The sequence below is a fragment of the Muscardinus avellanarius genome, assembly GCF_963383645.1.
Source record: "Muscardinus avellanarius genome assembly, chromosome: 16".
Taxonomy (NCBI): domain Eukaryota; kingdom Metazoa; phylum Chordata; class Mammalia; order Rodentia; family Gliridae; genus Muscardinus; species Muscardinus avellanarius.
In genome coordinates, this window is record NC_137802.1 from 3,038,263 (window position 1) to 3,058,588 (window position 20,326).

Below are 20,326 nucleotides of genomic sequence, written 5' to 3' on the forward strand. Positions count from 1 at the left end.
AGCCGGGGCGGGGCCTGTGCGGACCCGGCTTAGCTGCGGAGGGAGGGGGTTTGGGGCCAGTCTAGTGACTGCCCGGACAAGTGAGGCATGTTTGCCATCGCTGGGAGCCGCCCTGCAGGCTGGAGACCTGCTCAGGTCCCTGCGCCCTGCCCGGTCACTTTATAACACTCCCCCGCTCCTGGCACCAGAGAACTCCTAGGGGGCCCAAGTTTCTCCAAACCCCGAGATCCTGGAGCTTCCATGCTGGAGTTTTACAATTTTATTAAGAAAACAAAAGTCGAACCTATACAAAAAGGAAGGGGCGCGGCGGCGGCCTGCGCTAGGCGTCCTGTTGCTGGATGAAGGGGTTGGGGATGGCCTCCATGCCGTCCTGCGGGCAGATGAGCACCACCGACGTGCCCCGGCACACCACCAGGCCCAGCTGCCGCGTGTCCTCCGTCAGCTTGTACTGGTCGTCGGGATCTGTGGGGAGACTGCGCTGAGCACGGCGTTTCCCAGCCGGGCCTGCCCTGCCAGGCCTGACGCACAGGCGGCCTCTTCTGGACCTGCCCAGGGGTCATGGGACCGGCGCTCTGGATACACCGGGGCACAGCTGTCCTTCTGGAAGCGAGAACGGGGCCGGGAACTCGGAGCCCTTTGGGGGCTCCGGACCCGGTCACCTTGGAGGCAGCTGATGGGAAACTGACTTGGAACTCGGGGACCCTGGAAGACCCCAAAGCCCCCCGGGAGCGACGCTCATGTAGCATCAGAGTGGCTGGGGAGATGAGACGCACCAGGGATTGGCTGCCAGCGGAGCCAGCCCGGGGAGTCCTTAAAGGGTGCAGGCGGCAGGGCCTGATGATGCTGTCTGTAATACCAGCAAGCGGGTTCAAGGTTCAGGCCTCAGCAATTTAGCGAGACCCTGATTTATTTTTTAAATTTTTTGTGGCACTGGGGATGGAACCCAGGGGCGTTCTACCTCCGAGAGAGACCTCCAGCCCTAGTTTTTTATTCTTTATTTGGAAACAGGGTCTCACTGAGTTGCAAAGGGCCTAATGGCTAAGGTTGTCCTCGAACCACGATCCTCCTGTCTCAGCCTCCTGAATGCTGGGATGACAAGCGTGCGCCACCAAGCCCGGCTCTGATTTGGAAACAGGGTCTAAGTAGCTGAGGACGGCAGGAAACCTGTAACCGTTTGTCTCAAGCTTCTCAAGTACTGTTATTACAAGCGTGCGCCACCACGCCTGGCTTGCAAGACCATTTTGAAATAAAAAATAAAATAGGGTTGGTGGTGTAGCTCAGGGGAGAATGTCCCTAAATTCAATCCCACTGCCAAAAAAAGGTTGCAAGCAATTAAAATCCTTTATTAAACTGGTTGTGGTAGCACACGCTTATAATCCCGGTACTTTGAGACTCTCATGAACTTAGTGAGACCCTGTTTCAAAATAAAAATAAAAGAGCTGGAGGTGTAGCTCAGAGGCAGAATGCCCCTGGGTTCAATCCCCAGTGCCCCCCACAAAATAAACTTCGCTAACGCTGGGCATAATGGCACACACCTGTGATCCCAGCAACTCAGGAGGCTGAGACAGGAGTATCACAGGTTCAAGGGCAGCCCAGGCGACTTAGTGAGGGGCCTCCTGGATGCTGGCATTACAAGCGCGCGCCACCACGCCCGGCTATCCTTTTTTTCTTTTCTTTTCTTTTTTTTGGTTCTGGGGATTGAACCCAGGGGCATTCTACCTCCAAGCTACACCCCAGCCCTATTTTATTTTTCTTTCTGAATCAGGTTCTCACCAAGTTGCTGAGACTGGCCTCAGACCTGAGATCTTCCTGTCTCAGCCTCCCAAATGCTGGGATTACCAGCCTGTGCCACCACGCCTGGCTCTTGAGCCCATTTTAAATTTTGAGCCAGGGTCTCCCGTGCCCCTGAGGTGATGCTGGATGGTCTTTTTTTTTTTTTTTTTTTGGTGGTACTGGGGGTGGAATCCAGAGGCTTTCTACATTCAGGCTATACTCCCAGATCTATTTTATATTTTATTTGGAAACAGGGTCTCACTAAGTTGCTGAGAGCCTCACTAAGTAGCTGAGGCTGGCTTCGAACCTGCGCGATCCTCCTGTCTCAGCCTCCCAAGCGCGGGGATTATAAGCGTGCGCCACCACGCCCGGCCTGGATGGTCTTTTGAGCTTCACCGGCATGTGCAGGACCCAGCGAGGGAACCCCGTCACCTGACCCGCAAGGAGCTATGATGCTCGCTCGGACGGCGGTGGAGCGGACTGGACGCCACAGAGTGGGCCAACGAGGCCGCGAGGGCGGGCTGGGCTCACCTCGCATGTACTCGATGGTCCCGTCCAGCACCAGGTTGAGCAGCGGGTCGAAGCCCTTCAGGATTCCACTGGCTTGGAGAAAGCACCAGGAAGAGGAAACAGAGAAGATGCAAGGTCAACAGCGGTTCCGGCGAGAGGCTCCTAGCGTCCGGGGACTCGCCCCAGGATGAGGTGTGGGAACCTAGGGCTGGGGGTTTCCCGAAAGGCCGGACAGCTGCCCTCAGACCATCTCCCGAAAGAACAGCACTGGCGAGCACCGTCTGCAGTGGGTGGGATGGCAGCATCTCTGCCCCCACTTGGCTCTGCTGTAGACAAGACCTCGGTGTACGAGCGGGCCGTGTGCCAATAAAACTTTATTTACCCGATGCTGGTACGTGCGCTTCACATGATTTGTACATGCTGTGAAACATCTTTCTTTTGCTTTTTTTTTTGGTGGTACTGGGGATTGTACCCAGGGCCACTCTACCTCTGAGCTATACCCCCAGCCCGATTTATTTTTTTTTGGGGGGGGGCGGGTCTGGGGATAGAACCCAGGGGCATTCGACCTCTGAACTATATCCTCTGCCCTATTTTTTATTCTTTATTTTGAAATAGGGTCTCACTGAGTTGCAGAGGGCCTCACTAAGTAGCTGAGGCTGGCTGCGCACCTGCCATCTTCCTGCCTCAGTCTCCCAAGTACTGGGATGACAAGCGTGCGCCACCACACCCAGGCTTTCCAGCCCTATTTTATTTTTTTTTTGGAAACCGAGTCTTACTAAGTTGCTGAGGCTGGCCTTAAACCTGGGATCCTCCTGTCTCAGCCTCCCAAGTGCTGGGATTATCGAAGTATGCCATCAAGCGGTTTTCTTTTAGTTCCTTTCCCCCTGGTTCATAAGAATTGTAAACATCAGCTGGGCGTGGTGGCGCACGCTTGTAATCCCAGGACTTGGGGGGCTGAGACAGGAGGATCACAGGTTTAAGGCCAGTAATCAGCAAGTAATGAGATTCTCTTCAACCGTTTCAAAATAAATATAAGGCTGGGGTATATCTTGGAGGTAGAATGCCCCTGGCTTCAACCCCCAATATCCCCCCCAAAACAGGGTGGTAGTGGTGAAGCTGTAGCTCAGGCGGAGGTGTAGCACTTGCCAACAGGTTAATTTGCTGAGTGCGGTGGTGCACACTGTTTACAATCTAATGCGTGGGAAGCCGAGACAGGAAGGAGGATTGCAAGCTCTAGACCAGCCTCAACAACTTAGCAAGACCCTGTTTCACAACAAAAAATAAAAAGCTTCAGCGTAGCTTGCGGGTCGAATGCCTCTGGGATCAATCTCCAGTACCAATACACTCATTCAACCCACGGGGCAAACTGCCCGGCGTGGAGAGTCTGAGGCAGGACTGTGTCCCCAGCCAACACCCGCAGAAGACCAGGGACCCGGTCCTCAACCACAAAAGACTGAGTTCTGCCAGCAACCGTTGGGCTGGCAAGGGGGTTGGAGTCTGGGATGACAGGCTGGAGAGATTCCCACTGACCGCCCTGGGATCTCGGCCTATATCCTGTGATTAACACACTTAGGTTGTTCAAGCTGCTAAATCAGGGCTAATGTGCTACTCAGAGTGGGAAACAAATGCCCTTGGGCGTGGTTCCTGTCCTCCAAAAGCCACCAGGCGCAGCCGATGTCAACTTCATGAGCACAAAACTGCCACCAGTGCCAGGTGCTACCAGGAGCTTATAATAAAGGGGCCTGAGCTGGGCGTGGTGGCGCACACTTGTAATCCCAGCATTTTGGAGGCTGAGACAGGAGGATCCCGGTTGGCAGACAGCCTCAGCTACTTAGTGAGCCCCCCCCCTTTTCTTTTTTATTCAGGGCTGGAGATGGAATTCAGGGGCATTCAACCTCCAAGCTACATCCCCAGCCCTATTTTTTATTTTTTATTTTGAAACAGGGTCTGAGTTGCAGAGGGCCTCACTAAGTAGCTGAGGCTGGCTGCGAACTCGGATTCTCAGCTTCCCAAGTGGGATTATAGGTGTGCCCCACCGTGCCTGGCAGTAGTGGTATCGCATTTTTTTTCTTCTTTGCAGTACTGAGGATGGAATAGAGGAGCATTCTCTCTCCAAGCTACACCCCCAACCCTTTTTTTTGTGTGTGTGTGGTACTGGGGATGGAACCCAGAGGCATTCTACCTCTGGGCTACATTCCCAGCCCTATTTTATAATTTATTTGGAAACAGGGTCTCACTGAGTTGCTGAGAGCCTCACTAAGTAGCTGAGGCTGGCTTCGAACCTGTGCGATGCTCCTCTCTCAGCCTCCCAAGCTCTGGGATTACAAGCGTGCTCCACCACGCCTGCTCCCAACCCTATCTTTAATTCTTTCTTTTGAAACATTGTCCCAGTGAGTTGCAAAGGGCCTCACTAAGTAGCTGAGGCTGTCCTCAAACCACGATTCTCCTGCCTCGGCCTCCCAGGTGCTGGGATGACAAGCGTGAGCCTCCAGTCCGACTATTGCCATTTTTTATTTACTTACACCATTAAGAAAAAAGTGCCCACAGCCGGGCCTTACCTTCACGGCCTCCCTGGAACTTCACCCGGATGGTCTTATCGATGTACTTGGACAGGTCCAAGATGCTCTCCTTCTTCTTCTTCTCTTTGTCCTGCAGCGAAAAAACAGAGCATGAGGTGGGGAGGGGAGCCTGTCTGGTCACTCTGTACCCAATGTGCGCCGTCTCCGGCCCCCACGTACCCCAGATCAGGAGCCTTTGTCCCCCTTTCCCGGTCTGCCGGCCTCATTTCTCCTTGTCAGTAGCCCCGTCCCCGCTGTCCATGGCCCTTCAGCCTCCACGGATCCCTCTGGTCCCCAATCTCCCAGCACCCGGAATCTCCCCTGACCATACTCCGGTGGCCTGTCCGCAGCTCTCCAGCCCCCATGGGCCCCTCCGGTCCCCAGCCCACTGGCTCTGCATCTCCCCCATCCGTAACCCCCGTCCCCGCTGTCCGTAGCCCTCCGGCCCCCGTGGACCCCTCTGGTCTACAGTGTGCTGGCCCCATATCTCCTCCATGCACAGTCCCCGTCCCCCGGTCCCGCAGCCCTCCGGCGCCCGTGGACCCCTCAGCTCGGCAGTCCGCTGCCCCTGCCTCCTGTCCTCCCGGTCCTCCTTTATCCCGGCCCCTGGCTCCCTGCCCCGGGCCTCTGTGCCCGCTCTTCTCCGCTCGCCGCCCGCCTGGGTCCCCACGGCGCGCTCACCGCCATCTTGGCGTCTGCGCAGGCGCGGGCGGCGCCCTTTGACCCCGGGCCTTTGACCCCGGCCGCGCACGCGCGCCGCGCCGCCCGGGGCGTTGCTGGGAAACCTCGGCCGACGCCGGCGGCGGGACCGGCGGACATGGCGGCGGCGGCGGCGCTGGCGCGGCTGGCCGCGGCCCTCCTGCTCCTCACGGCCCAGGTGAGGGCTGCGCCGGCCCGACGGCCCCGCGCACATGGCTGCCGGGCCCGGGAGCCCGCCGGCCCGGCCCCGCGCCATTGCGGCCCGGCCCCGCTCCCCGGCTTCGCGCCGCCGCGGGTCCCCTGCCCGGCGGCCGCGCCGCGCGTCCACCCGGCCCGGAGCTCCTGTCCCCTCGCTCGTTCGTGCCCGCCCTCCCGCTCCCCATGGCCTGTCTCGGGGTCTCCCGCGGACGCCGCCCCCCGGGACAGCGCTGGGGCTGGGGCAGGCGGCGGCCAACCCCGCTCCGAGCCTCAGTTTCTCCTGCGAAAGGAGCACGATGCCTAGCTAGCACCGCCCCCGGGGTTGGGGAAGGGCCCCAGGGGCGCCCAGCCGGTTCCCCAGAGCCTGGCGGCGGGGAGGAGCCCTAGAAGGGGGCGAACCCCGGCTCCGGCATTTCCTCCGTGACCTTGGGCGGGGGAGATCCCGGCTGGGAGCGAGTCGTCTGCCAGCGAAAAGGGGGATAGCCGTCAAGTTTGTGCGCACAGGTGACCCGCTTCAGTGTGGTGACCGAGTCATTAACACAGGTGGGCAGGTTCTAGCGCGGACAGCCCTCGAGGTGGCCGATGCACACTGGTCTGAGTTCACGTTAGTTTCCTAATGTTCCCTCCAGCTCAGGGAAAGGGGCCCCTTGGTGCCTCTGCAACCCTTTCAGTCATCGCTGTCATCGTCGACTTCTGTTTCTTCTTCGCGGTATTGCAGATGGAACCCAGGGGCATTCTACTTCTGAGCTACACCCCTAGCTCTTTTTTTTTTTTTTTTTTTTGGTGGTACTGGGGGTGGAACCCAGAGGCTTTCTACCTCCGGGCTATACTCCCAGATCTTTTGTATATTTTATTTGGAAACAGGGTCTCACTAAGTTGCTGAGAGCCTCACTAAGTAGCTGAGGCTGGCTTCGAACCTGCGCGATCCTCCTGTCTCAGCCTCCCAAGCGCGGGGATTACAAGCGTGCACCACCACTCCCGGCTAGTTTTTTTTTTTTCTTAATTTTTTTTTTTTTTTTTTTTATGGTGCTGGAGATAGAACCCAGGGGCATTCCACCTCTGAGCTACACCCCAGCCCCATTTTTTATTCTTTACTTTGAAACAGGGTCTCACTGAGTTGCAGAGGGCCTGCCTCACTAAGTAGCTGAGGCTGCCCTGGAACCTCAATCTTCCCGTCTCAGCCTCCCAAATGCGGGGATTAATAAAGTGTGCCACCACACCCACCTTCTTTTTTTTATTTTTTATGAAATAAAATAGATCTCACTAAGTTGCCCAGGATCAGTTGCTGAGGCTGGCTGTGAACTTGTGATCCTCCTGCCCCAGTCTCCCAAGTACTGGGATCACAGGTGTGGACCACCACGCCAGGCACAGCTCTAACTCTTGAGATAGCCCCCGCCCAATCTGATTCCCAGCTTCCAGTGGCAAGCCACACCATCTCTTGGCCATGGATCGGATCTTCTCCCTCTGCTGCTTTTGGCCCCACATCTCCAGCCTGTTCTTGACCAGGCAGGAATAACGTTATTCAAAGTGTGGCAGGTCTTGTTGCATCTAAGTAGGGGCAAGCCGGCCCCGGCTTTGTGACCTGGCTGCTTTGAAAACTGCTTTCCTGGCCAGATGAGGCTCACTGAGAGGCCTTTGCTTTTTGGTCCTCGTTACCCTGAGTTGTCCCTGGTCTTGCGTCCAGTCTCGAGTATTCGCCCTCCCCCCACCTCAAGAGGTTCTCTGGGGAACCCTGCATTTTTCTTTCTGCCTCTCCAGCTCCCTGGACTTCCCCTGTGGCTGGCCTGTGCCTCCCCCACCAGACCGCCCCATCTAGGGGAGAGACTTTGGACTGTCCAGGTATTTTGAACGAGCAGAAAGCCTGAAAGGAAACTGCTGGATAGCAGGGACACCGCAGAGGTTGGGATTCAGTTTGCCAGGGACGGCTGAGTGGTGTTCCAAAGATGCATAGGAGTCTGTCAGATGGGCTGAGAGAGGAAGGGCGTGTGGGCAGCTGCAGCAGCAGGAGGAAGCTGGGAGGAGAGAGCTGGCGATGTACTTGGGGACCCGAGTTGACCGCGCAGGACGAGGTGCAAGGCGTGGGGGGGAGCTTACCCCCAGGAAGGCATCCCTGTAAAGGAGGCGCTTCTGCTGGGCCTCGCCTCGGGCTGGAGGCAGGGCTGGGGCCAGAGGAGGGCAGGGCGGGAGCGGCTCCCCGTGAAACGTTTCTTACTGGATCCTTGTCTTACAGAGGAGTCAAAGAATCAAATTAGCAGACAACAGGGGAGTGACAGTAGGAAGTTTATTTTATTTAATTTTATTTTTAATTTTTTGGTGGTACTGGGGTTCCTGGAAGCCCTTCTACCTCTGGGCTACACTCCCAGGCCGATTTTATATTTTTATTTGGAAACAGGGTCTCTTAAACCAGCATGGCTGGTTTATTTCCTATTTATTTTATTTCCTATTCTCGGCGCTAAATGTGGAGATTCCTCTCCGGGAAAGAATCTGACATGGATCGATGCTTCTCGTGCAATCGAACACTTTATTCTAGACACAGGATTTTTTATATTTCCCTATTTCCCCGAGATTCCCTAGTAGAAAAGTGCAAACACCCAAAATACAATAGTGAGATACACATGCAAATCACCAACCCTGAACAAGACAGAAGTGAGGCCTGTGACATCACAGGTCCTTGTGATTGAAATCAGTCCCATGACCCCAGGTGGGTCTTGTGCTCTGAGCCAGCCCCTCTGGCCTTGCAGCTGCAGAGGCTTTTAGTGGGCAAGTTCCAGAGGAACAAAAGTCACACCCAAAATCACTTGAGGAATCCAGTTTTTAAGAGTTTTCTTTAACCCTTTCTGAACTTTTATTCCTAGGGCTTAGTCCAATGTCCTTCTCTATCTAGCAACCTCCTTTGAGCTGAATGGGGGACGAAGTCCGAGATTCCAGCTTTCATACATGTAGTTGGCGTAGGGAAATCCATGTACATTTATGATGATTTAGAGGATATCAATGAATGTCTGCCGGATTTTTTCTGCAATACCATCTGCTGTCTGAACGCTTCACCCTATTAAACACTTAAAATATAATTTAGTAGACAGGGCCTAAAAAACAACATGAAGTTATTATTATGTGTCTTTTGTTCTGTCATAACTATTTTAACCAGGTGGTGTCGCCCTGTCTCCAGGCAGTGCTATCACTAGGTGCGAAGGTCAAGATTCCTCCTAGCCCTCGGCTCTATTGTAATGATTAGAATGAAGGTCAGAGACAGGGAGGAATTCTGCATTTGTAATTGCTGTAGCAGGAATGCTTCCACAGTATCTGAATTCTGACTAGAATTACATCTTTGAGCAAAGCCGAGGGTGGTTAGAGGCTTAGACAAATTACTAGAAAATTTATATTCCACGGACTCAGTTTCTCCCACAGTCCTGATTCTTGGAATCCTGTTTTCCATCATTGGAGCTTTTTAGAGTAGAAATCTAAGAGCAGGGAGTATTTCTGCCAGAGATGACTCCTCCTTCCTCGGGGCGTGGCCTCCTTGGACCGTGCAGAGTGTTGCAAGCGTTTGTCAGTCACGCTGGTATATGCCCATATGTATATGCCCATATATGCCGAGGGCGGTGGCAGGCTGGGGATGTAGCTGGGTGGTAAAATGCCCCAGGGTTCAATCCCCTGGACCACACACACAAAAAAGTCCCGGGCAGGGGAGGGGTCAGAGGGCGTGGCCGGCGTTGGGTTGTATATGTTGGAAGCCCCTTTGTAGACATTAACCGAGGGGAAAAGTCCCCTGTTTCCCAACAACGTGTCCTCTCTGGCCTCCGATCCCCGGCGTCTGCGACTGTTGGCGTGTTTGTTTCCTGGCGTGAGCGTAGCAACAGTCTAAGGCGGCCTCCGAGGTTTTGGTTCCTGGCATCTTGGCGCCTCTCAGCCACATGTAATGTTCCTATTCAGGCCCGATGAACACCACGGAACCACCTTCCTTCCTAGGAGGGGCTGGAGTATGCTTTCCTTGACCCTGATCTCCTGGGCATGCGTTCCCTCGCTGCCTACCCAGCACCCAGCTCCTCCAGGCAGAGGGGCAGGGCAGGGCAGAGCTGGCCAGGCGGAGGCGGAAGGCGTGGGTGCCTGCTGCTGGGGCCTTTGCACCCTGGACTCTGCCTTCGACCTGAGTGCGGAGCCTAGGCTAGTGGCCAGGCGGAGGTGTGAGCGGGGCGGGGATTTCTTGCTGGGTGGGGCTCTGAGGCCACGCCCACCCGCGGTGGGCAGGACTGTTAGGTGACCCTCCTAACCTCCGGTCCAAATTCTCCAGGGGTACCCTGCCTGCCTGCTCCCACAGGGGTGCGGGGTGAGTGCAGGGGCGCCATGCTGAGCCGGGGGCAGGGAGTGCCGGCGCCCACCTTCCTCCCAGCTGCGCCTCCTGCGCTTGGGGGTCGAGCCGGGCCCAAGGCTTCTGCAGGGGTGTTTTCCAGCCAAGGGAGGTGCAGGTGCTGCACGTTGGGCCAGACCTAGGCAGTCCCACTCCTGTGGCCTTCGAGCTCCAGCCCAGCTGGAGCACTTTGGAGCTGGGGCCTCTCCGGAGCTTCTCCCAGGTCCTTTATAAGGTGTTTTTGTTTTGTTTTGTTTTTGTTTTGTACTAGGAATGGTGCCCAGAGGCATTCTACTTTTGAGCTACACCCCCAGCCCAATATTTTATTCTTTATTTTTGAAACGGTCTCACTGAGTTGCGGAAGGCTTCACTAAGTAGCTGAGGCTGTCGCGAACCATGATTCTCCTGTCTCAGCCTCCCGAATGCTGGGATTACAAGTGTGCGCCACCACGCCCGGCTCTTATTTTTTATTTTGAAACAGGGTTCGCTAAGTTGCAGAGGCTGGTCTCAAACCTGCGATCCTTCCTTCTCAGCCTCCCAGGAGCTGGGATGCAGGCGCCAGGTCCTGTAACTCAGCAGGCGAGGAGACTATTCCCAGCAGCCGGTGCTTCTCCTGGCGGTTAACAAAAGCACAGGCCTTTTTTGTTTTTGAAACAGAAAACCAGTTTTGCAGATTGTGGGGAGGAAAACCCATGAGGGTGCTTTTGTGCTCTTAAATGACCTTTCTGAAGAGAAACGGTTCTATCAATTTCCGTTTTACACAAAAGGCACTTCTCACTAAAAGCCCTGATCCCACAGGACTGGGGGCTGCCATTTCTTCCAGGGTGGGCCGGACAGTAAGTGTTTGGGCCCTGTGGGCACTGATGTGGTGGGGGAGCAGGGACCTTGCGCCGGGAGTGGGCTTGTTCTGGTAGAACTCTTAAGACCCAGAAGGTGGACCTGGTTTGGGCCGTGGGGTCTAAGACCCTCTGTGGCCCATAAGCCCTTTCTGGAGCAGGCGTGGGGCCCTGAAGGTCAGGGATCTGTTGGAGGGCCACACCAAAGGGCGCCACACAGTGGGCAGGTGTGGGGGACCTGGGGAAGGACACTCCTGCCTGCTGCTTCCCGTGGCCCTTGCTGCCTGTGCGAGCTGGTGACAGCGGCCGTCCACTGGGCTCTGCCTCCTGCTCGTTAGCTCGGTTTGTCTCCCCCGCCAGAGCTGACGCAGTGCGCGGCCCGCGCTCCGGTGAGCCCCTGCGCAGCAGGACAGCAGCGCACGCCGGCTGCAGGCTGCGGAGGCCGGGTGCCACGGGCTGTCACCAGCACTGCCATCTCGGGGTGCCCGGGGCTCAACGGGCTGCTCCAGGGCTGGATTGAGACCCCTTGGCCAGGTCAGAGCTCCCTTTCCTGTCTCCCAGCTCAGTGAAGCTCCAGGTGGCCCCTGCCACGGTGTGGCCCCTCCCGGGCCGGTCTCAGGGATGGGTTCAGGTCTGCGCCCGCCCATGTGTTGCCAGGCCAGTGTCGGCTGGCCCGTTGCCCTAGCAGGTCCTCAGGGACACCAGGTGCCTCTGCCCCAAGGAGCCTCAAGGTACTGTGGGAGGAGCCCTGGGGCCTCTCGCAGCCCGGGCCATGCCATGCTGGAGGCCCTTGGGTTGGGGGCCTGGCACATGGCCTCAGGGCCGCAGGGTGCTGAGAGCAGACGGGAGGTCTGTGCTATGAGGGCTCTGCAGCCCCTCCACCTCACGCGCAGCAGCGGGACCGAGGGTCTCTGCCAGCCCCACTCTGCCCCTCGGCGAGTTGGGTAGCTGCCCCGCCTCCTCTGGGCTGACTCGGTCTCCCCAGCTTCACGCCGGGCTGCTGGCAGGGCCGGGGAGGGGAGCGCAGGCTGTGAGCTGTGGGCGGGGGCAGGAGGCCTCAGCCTCTGTCTGCTGCTGGATGCCAGCCGTCGCCTCGCATGCCAGCCGTCCTGCCCTGGGCCACAAGCCCTGTCCACTTCCGCCTCACTTCCCCTGTGAGCTGAGGGGCCTTGGGCAGGGAACCCCCCACCTCCGCACTCACGCCTGCTCAGACCAGTCATGTGACCAGCTGTGATGTGGGCCTGGGGTCAAAGGCCACTCCCAAACTTGCTGGGGTGCTGGAGGTTGCAGGCTTCAGACTTCCTGCCTTGCCCATGGTCCTGGTTGGCACGGCCCCCGGCACCCATGAGGGCTCCTTCCAGGACCTTCACCCTCCTGTCTCCACTGGTCACAGAGCCCCACGAGGTGCCATCTGTTCGTATTAACACAGAACAGCTGGACACAGCTGGCTGTGGCTGGGGCCTCTGGGAAGGCATGCTGGTCGGCACCTCGCCGCCCTCAGGTTTCCCTAGCTGTGAGATTGGGGGTGGGGTTGCTTAGTCCTTAGCCCTCTCCTGGAGTACGTGAGGCTCTGGGATTCCTCCCCACTCCTCAGAAATAGGACGTACGGCTTGTCTGTCTCCCGTCAGTCCCGCTGAGACACACCGTGCCGGCCTCCTCGTGTTCTTAGACCCCATGGGTCCGGGACCTGTGGCATCTTCACCGCTGTCTTGCACCGCAGGTGGCTGGCGAGTACGGCATGGTACGCGTGGTTTCCGAGAGAGGGGGCCCCAAAGGCAAGGACTACTGCATTCTCTACAACCCACAGTGGGCCCACCTGCCGCACGACCTGGGCAAAGCGGTGAGTACGGCCAGTCACGGGGGGCCTCGGGGCTGCGGCCGTATTGCTACTCCTCCCACCCAGCCTGCGAGGCCTGGCTGGCTGCCCAGGCCCAGAGGGGTGGAGGCGAGCCTTCACAGGCGCCCCTTGGCCACTCGGTCACAGGAGAGCACAGCCAGGTACGCTGGCACACACCTCACCCCAGTACCTGAGAGGCTGAGACAGGAGGATCGCAGGTTCGAGGCCAGCCTCAGCAACTTAATGAGGCCCTCTGCAACTTAGTGAGACCCTGTTGCCAAATAAAAAATAAAACTGGGCTGAAGTGTAGTTCAGAGGTAGAACGCCCTGGGTTCATCGCCATCCACTCAGTGAGTGAACGAGTGACTAGAGGATTGTTTGGGTGCTGGCCGGCAGGCCGACTGAGGCGCTGGCCAGGTGGGGCTGCCGGCGGCCACTTGTGCTGCCCCGTCCACCACTGCTCAGTGCAGGGGCCAGGACAGGGTGGGCCTGGACCAAGGGGCCAGGGCTTCTGCCACTCTGCCCAGAGGGCCCTGGACTCCAGGTGGGCGCTGGCTGCGGCCCGGCCACCCCCCACGCTGCTCTGCCTGGGTCAGACCCTGCAGGTGCTGGAGGCGGTCCTCCCAGCAGCTGCCGCCTTCTGTCCCTCCTGTCTGCCTTTTGCACGATGTGTGTGCACGTCCACAGTTGTGTGCACACGAGAGTGCGTATGTGTCGTGCTCAAGCTGGTGTGCGAGCACGTGTGCGCAGAATGTGTGCAGGTGCAGGAGTGTGCCTGTCGTGTGCATGTGCTCCTGCATGCGTCCCTCCCCCTGCTGTGGGGCCCTGGGATGCCTGGTCCATGGCGAGGACCTTCCTTGTCTTCCGACTGTGTCGCGGCTGCGTTAGTCAGAAGTTTGGAGAACAGAGCAGAGTGCCGGCTAGGGTTTGTGAGGGGCGCGGCAGGCTCCCGTCTGCATCTGAGGCCTGCCGCTGCATGGAGCTGCCAGCGCCTCCCAAACGTGACTCAGGAGAAATGGGCCCTGTCCACGCTGGCCACGCAGCAAGTTGTAACCCAGAGTGCACAGGGCCTGGGTTTTGGTGGCCGACCTCGTCCCCAGCGGCCCTGGCCCACCAGCTGCTGGGCCTGGGGCCTCAGCCTCTCGGGGACAGTGTGCGCACCTCTTGGGGCCACCGGGAAGGCAGGGAGAGCTAGTTGGTGTTTGTGGATCTGGCCCTGGGTATAAGCGCTGCCGCCAGGCGCCTGTGTCCACTCACCAGGCTCCTAGAGGCCCCCAGTCCCGTCCTCTCCGTCCCTTACGGTGGGGCAGGGCTGGGGTCTCAGGACCCACGGCGCGAGTCAGGCAGCTCTAAGCGGCCGGCCTCCTTCAGTCCCTCCTGCAGCTGCGCAACTGGACGTCCTCTCTGCTCTGCTCCCCCGGCGACCTCCCGGCCGGCGGCTTCAGCAACCAGGTCCCACTGGTGGCCCGTGGGAACTGCACCTTCTATGAGAAAGTGCGGCTGGCCCAGGGCAGCGGGGCCCGCGGGCTGCTCATTGTCAGCAAGGAGAAGCTGGTACGCCTGCCCGCCGCCCGGGCGCATCCCTGGGTGGGGTGGCCCTGGGGAGAGCCGGCCTACGTGAGGGTGGGGAAACCTGGCAGAGTCTGGCAGCGAGGTCTCGTCCGTAAGGCAAGGGCCGCAGTCTTCTCTCCAAGCTGCCGATGTGGCGACAGACCTGAGATGTGGGCGCGGAGGGCCTGTTCTAGTAGGATTCCGGGGGCTGACTAGAGACCTTACCCCCAGCGGGGCCAGGGCTGGCCGTGGGGCTGTGGCTGAGAGCGGGCCTGGCGGAGCTGCCACGGCGCGGGCCACTGTCCTGCCCAGGGCCTCCTGGCGGGGCTTGGCTGGCGCCCGAGGCGTGTGGGTGCCCCTGCCTCCCTCTGCTTCAGGTGCCCCCGGGAGGCAACAAGACGCAGTACGAGGAGATCGGCATCCCGGTGGCCCTGCTCAGCCACAGAGACATGCTGGACATCTTCAGGGTGCGTGCCGCCTCGTGGGCGGGGGGGGGGGGCGCGGGGTGTGCCGGGCCCGTGCTCACGGGGCCTGTTCTCGAGGCAGAACTTCGGGCACGCGGTGCGGGTGGCGCTGTACGCCCCCAACGAGCCAGTGCTGGACTACAACATGGTCATCATCTTCATCATGGCTGTGGGCACCGTCGCTGTCGGTGGCTACTGGGCTGGCAGCCGGGACGTCAAGAAGTGAGTGCCGCGCGCAGGGCGGGCCCTCACCAGAGAGCCTCCTGGAGCCGAGCGAGGCCCAGAGGGCGGTGTGGGGCTGGTGGGGGAGCCCCTACAGGTTGGAGGTCCTCGGAAAGTCTTCCTCCTCCTCCCCAAGTGAGGGCGCCAAGACGCAGGGCCGCGGGGAGCCGGGCCGCGGCGGCGCCCTGTGACCTGTGGTGCCGTGGCGGTGCCCTGTGACCTGTGGGGTTGTGGGGAGCCGGTCTGCGGCGGTGCCCTGTGACCTGTGGGGCTGCGGGGAGCCGGGCCGCGGCGGTGCCCTGTGACCTGTGGCGTCTTCAAAGAAGGTACATGAAGCACAAGCGGGATGACGCGCTGGAGAAGCAAGATGAGGCGCTGGACGTGACGCCCGTCATGATCTGCGTGTTCGTGGTCATGTGCTGCTCCATGCTGGTGCTGCTCTACTACTTCTACGACCAGCTCGGTGCGCCTCGGGCGGCGGGCGGCGGGTGGTGCGCGGCGGGCGGTGGGCGGTGGGTGGCGGGCGCGCTGCAGCCCTGACCCTTCCCCGCCCTCCCGCAGTCTACGTGATCATTGGCATCTTCTGCCTGGCCTCCTCCACCGGCCTCTACAGCTGCCTGGCGCCCTGCGTGCGCAGGCTGCCGTTCTGCAAGTGCAGGTGAGCGCCCGGCCTGACCCTGAAGCCCCAGGACTCCTCCCTGTGAGCCTGGCGCGTGTCCCGTCAGCAGAGGGCGTCTGTGCACCCGGGTCGGGCAGTGGGCCATCATGGCCTGGGCACTGGGCTGGGTCTTGGAGTGAGTGGGGGCTGCTGGAGCTTTAGGCAAGATCAGGGGAGCGTGGGGAGGCTGGCCTGGCCAGGGAGGGGCCTCGGGGCTCCATGGGTTGGGGGCCGAGGCAGGCAGGTGCCTGCCCTATGCCTGTGGCCCTCGGACCCTCTGCCTTGTCCCTGCGAGGGGCATTGAGCTGACGGCAGAGGGCGGGGTGGCGCCAGGCGGGCCGGGGAGGTGGAGGGCTGTGTGGCGGTGGGGTTCTGGGGTGCTGATGGCGGTCCCCCCTCAGGATCCCCAGCAACAGCCTGCCCTACCTCCACAAGCGCCCGCAGGTCTGCATGCTTCTCCTGGCGCTCTTCTGTATCGCCGTCAGCGTGGTGTGGGGCATCTTCCGCAACGAGGACCAGTAAGTCCCCGCCCGGGGTCCCGGCAGCAGGCCCGCTGTCCTCAGTTGCCCCCCAGCCTGGAGCGGCCTCCGCTCGTTACCGAACGCCCTTGCCCTGGGCTCACCTTGAGTGGCCGCCATGCTGGTCCCCTGCCTGCCCTGCATCCAGTTTCACCTGGGCTGGCTGGGTGCCCGAGCCCGGGGTGGGATCTGATTACAGTGGCATGGAGCCACCGGCCCCGGGTGCCCTGTCCACAGCCGCCGTGCTGCGGGCTCAGCTGGCGCCCGGCGGGACCCTCCCGGCCATGGGGTGGGCGGATGCCACGTGCTTGCTCTCCACACACACTGGCCGGCCTCCCCCAGAGCCAGAGCGCCCAGCGCCATGGCCCCACTGGCTCCACGCGTCCGACACCGTCTGGCGTGTCCCTGAGCCTTTCCCGAGGCAGCCGAGTGCTCTTGGCTTCGGTGTGTTTGGAAGCACAACAGATGAAGCTGGCAGAGGGAAAACGTGAAAATATTTTAAGTCCTTTGGACACAGAACAGGAACTCTTAGAGTTCAGTCCAGGCCAGGAAGCCCTGCGCCGCTCACCCCAGGGCTCTCCTGTGTGGGATCCCTGCCGTCCACGTGTGCGCAGGTAGCTTCCCGCATGGCCGCTGCAGCGAGCAGGGTCTGTCCTGGCCAAGCAAAGCGCCTCCTCTTCCAGGTGCCTCAGGAGCGCTGAGGCCGCTCGCCCGGCAGGGGCTGGCACGGTTGGGCTGTCGGCTTCAAGACAGTAGCACCCTGTGTTTGTGTCTTGGCCACATGGCCAGCCCCAAGGCCTGTCCTCCAGAGGCTGCCCTCTCTCAGGACCCAGGGGTTCCACGTGGACTCAGTTGCCACAAGCTTTAGTGGGGGGGGGGATGGGGTTAAACCCAGGAACATTCTACCTCTGAGCTACATTCCAGCCCTATTTGATTTTTACTTTGAAACAGGGCCTCACTAGGTTAATGAGTCTTACTACTTGCTGAGGCTGTCCTCAAACCTGTCTCAGCCTCCCAAGTACTGGGACGACAGGCGTGGCCAGCAGGCCTGGGTACAAGCTTCACTTTCTCACTAGTTCATGTTTTGGGAAAAGAATCTGGAATTTGTAGCCACACAGTGTCCCCAGCACACGCCCCACGCCCTGTGGAGCCTGCGCCTCCCTCCTGGGTGTGGAGCGGAGGCTGCTGCACGCGTCATCCATTGCCTGGTGGCAGAGGTGCAGGTTTGGCCTCGGGGTGTGGTAGGGCGCAGCCTGGCCATGATGCTCACCCGCAGGTGGGCCTGGAGCCTGCAGGACGCCCTCGGCATCGCCTTCTGCCTGTACATGCTGAAGACCATCCGCCTCCCAACCTTCAAGGTGAGGGGCCAGCTGGCCGCAGGTCTGACGGGCCTTGGGGCGGGGCGGGGGCGCCAGCGTGGCCTCCTGTGTGCTCACTCCACGGGCTCCCTGGGAAGGCCGCGGGCGCGTGTGCCGGCCTCAGGAGCCCGCCCGCCCGCCCGCCCGCCGCAGGCCTGCACGCTGCTACTGCTGGTGCTCTTCGTCTATGACATCTTCTTCGTCTTCGTCACGCCCTTCCTGACCAAGGTAGGTGCCCTCCCCCTCCCCGCGCCCCCTCCCCGCGCACTCTCCCCCCGCCCTCTGACAGGCCCGTGTGTGTCCTGCAGAGCGGAAGCAGCATAATGGTGGAGGTGGCCACCGGGCCCTCGAATTCGGCCACCCACGAGAAGGTACGGATGCCCTGGGCCAGGCCCTGCCCTGGAGCGCGGGCGGGCTGGCGGGTGGGTGGCATGGGCCTGGCTGGCCCGAGGGAGGCCTGGAGAGGATTCACCTCCGCTTTCTCTGTAGCTGCCCATGGTCCTGAAGGTGCCCAGGCTGAACGCCTCGCCACTGGCCCTGTGTGACCGGCCCTTCTCGCTCCTGGGCTTTGGAGACATCCTGGTGCCAGGTATCACGGCCCCTGGGTGTCAAGAGGGCTTGCGCAGCCTGGAACCGGGCCGGGCGGCTTCTCGGGGCAGGGACTGAGGTGGTCCTAGCAGGTGGCAGGTGGGGCCAGGCGAGGCCTAGGACCTGGGAGCTAAGGGCAGGAGGCCTGGCATGCACCTCCAGCTGCCTCTCAGGCCCTGCGCAGGCCCTCCTCCGCTGGCCGTGGCCTCGGGTCGGCCCCTCCGCGGGCGCTGGCCCGTGATGCGCCGCCTGTGCTTCCTCCCAGGGCTGCTGGTGGCCTATTGCCACAGGTTCGACATCCAGGCCCAGTCCTCCAGGGTCTACTTCGTGGCCTGCACCGTCGGTAGGTTCTGTGGCGTGGCTGTGGAGGCTGCCCGCGGGATCGCTGTCCCTTCTCGTGTGTCCGCGGCTCCCGTTTTTGTCTCTTCATCCTCTCCGTGTCTTTTTCACGGCGTCGAGCCGCCCACTCTTTCTGCCCACACCCACCAAATGTCCGCGTAGCCTCAGGCCCTGCAGAGCCGGTGGCCTGTGAATCGCTCTTCTCTGGCCGGGGTCAGCAACAGAGCTCGGGCGGCATGCAGGAGCCCCGCTGCTTGTCCCCCAGCGCTACACCAAGGCCCTTCTGCCGCGTCCCCCTCCCCGGCTGGCTCTCAAGGAACAGACCCATGGCCCAGCCCCGCCCGCTGCGTTCCCAGGGCGAGGCAGGTGAGCGCAGTCAGCCACGGTGACGCGCCCTCTCCCCCCAGCCTACGGCATCGGCCTCCTGGTGACGTTCGTGGCCCTGGCGCTCATGCAGCGCGGCCAGCCTGCCCTCCTCTACCTGGTGCCCTGCACGCTGGTGACGAGCTGCGCCGTGGCCCTGTGGCGCCGGGAGCTGGGCGCGTTCTGGACGGGCAGCGGCTTTGCGGTGAATACCAGTTTGCTATGACTGCGAGAATAGTAGCCCAGTAAGCCCTAGCCGGTTAAAGTTGAGTAAGCCCCCCTTATGTTTCACTAGTGCCCTGGCCCCGGCCCTGCCTCTGGAAGGCCGTGCTTGGCTGTCCCAGCACGTGGCCCCAGCAGCGGCTCCCAGCTGGTGGGACTGAGGCTGTGCGCGCTTTTGCCGGGATGCCGACACTTCCTTTGCCAAACTTGCACTTTCCGAAGCGCAGCGGCACCTGCTCGTGTGCAGCGTAACCGTGCCAGCTTCCCCTGCGGCCACGGCAGGAGCAGCCCGCAGCCCTGGGTTACCCTGGAGGGGGAAAGCGAGATAGATCCCCAGCCCCATGCCGTGACCCCAGGTCTCCTGCAGCGGGGGGGGGGGAGGCTGTGTCTGCGCCCCTCATGCTCACCCCTTACCTTGGGGCCTCCTGCTTGGCCTCAGCTGAAGTCCAGACCCTTTGGGGAAGGCCACTCCCCACAGCTCTGCCCGTCCGGCGGCCTGTGGCGCGAGGTACCAGTGTCGGCTTTGGGCTCGTGCCCCAACTTAGCAACGGCTTCTCTTCTGCAGAAAGACCTACCTCAGCCCTCGTGGACTCCAACTGCAGCCGACAGCCCACAGCCTCCAAAGGACTCGGACGCCCCCCTCAGCCAGCCCCCAGCTGACGAAGCGGCCAAGCGCCCCCGGCCAGGCGAGCAGCCCCCAGGTCCATCCACACCTGAGGAGGCGGTGCCGTCCGCCCCTGACCAGGAGCCCAGCAGCACCCCAGCACCCACGGAGCAGGCCCCACCCGGGACCTCAGCCTAGGGTGGAAGCGGGCACCCTCGCAGCTGCCTGCGAAGCACCCAGACCCTGGGACAGGTTGGCACCGGCAGGAGGCACGGCCAGCCGCCTCCCACCCTGGACTCGTCCTGCGCCCGAGCCTCCCCTCCCACCTGGTGCTCAGCCCTCCATGAGGTCCCTGCGGCCCCTCCTGCTGCCGCCCGCCCCACACCCAGCGGCCACCGGCCTCCAGCCACTCGTCTTCCAGCTGCGTGCTCTGCCGAGGCCGGCCCCTTTGGTGCTTCTCCCCGCTGCGGCCCTGGGGCCTTCTCTGCAAGACACCTGCTCCCTGGAAATGGCTGCCTCTGGCTGAACTCAGGAGGCCGAGGCGGCCTCTGCCTGCCGGAGCCCGAGCTGAGGGTCAGCATGGGGTCCCAGGCCCGACGCCGTGGCGCGGCCTGTGAAGTAGATGCAGCCAGGGCGGCCCACGCTCCGCCCGTGCTTTAATAAAGGGTCGCTGTTCTCTGAGC

At 60.9% G+C, this 20,326-nt stretch overlaps 2 protein-coding genes across 2 annotated transcripts; one reads left to right on the forward strand and one right to left on the reverse strand.

Annotated features, from left to right (window-relative positions):
- Positions 1–319: 319 nt before the first annotated feature.
- Positions 320–5,660, reverse strand: LSM7 (LSM7 homolog, U6 small nuclear RNA and mRNA degradation associated; the record flags this gene model as incomplete). Its single annotated transcript, XM_080713905.1, has 4 exons — positions 320–462; positions 2,305–2,376; positions 4,842–4,932; positions 5,523–5,660. 4 exons carry the CDS (start codon positions 5,658–5,660, stop codon positions 320–322), a joined length of 444 nt encoding a protein of 147 aa, XP_080570031.1.
- Positions 5,659–19,043, forward strand: SPPL2B (signal peptide peptidase like 2B; the record flags this gene model as incomplete). Its single annotated transcript, XM_080712650.1, has 14 exons — positions 5,659–5,718; positions 12,640–12,759; positions 14,128–14,310; positions 14,685–14,774; positions 14,854–14,993; positions 15,317–15,456; positions 15,555–15,651; positions 16,053–16,169; positions 17,446–17,527; positions 17,681–17,755; positions 17,836–17,898; positions 18,017–18,116; positions 18,381–18,458; positions 18,862–19,043. 14 exons carry the CDS (start codon positions 5,659–5,661, stop codon positions 19,041–19,043), a joined length of 1,527 nt encoding a protein of 508 aa, XP_080568776.1.
- Positions 19,044–20,326: the final 1,283 nt, after the last annotated feature.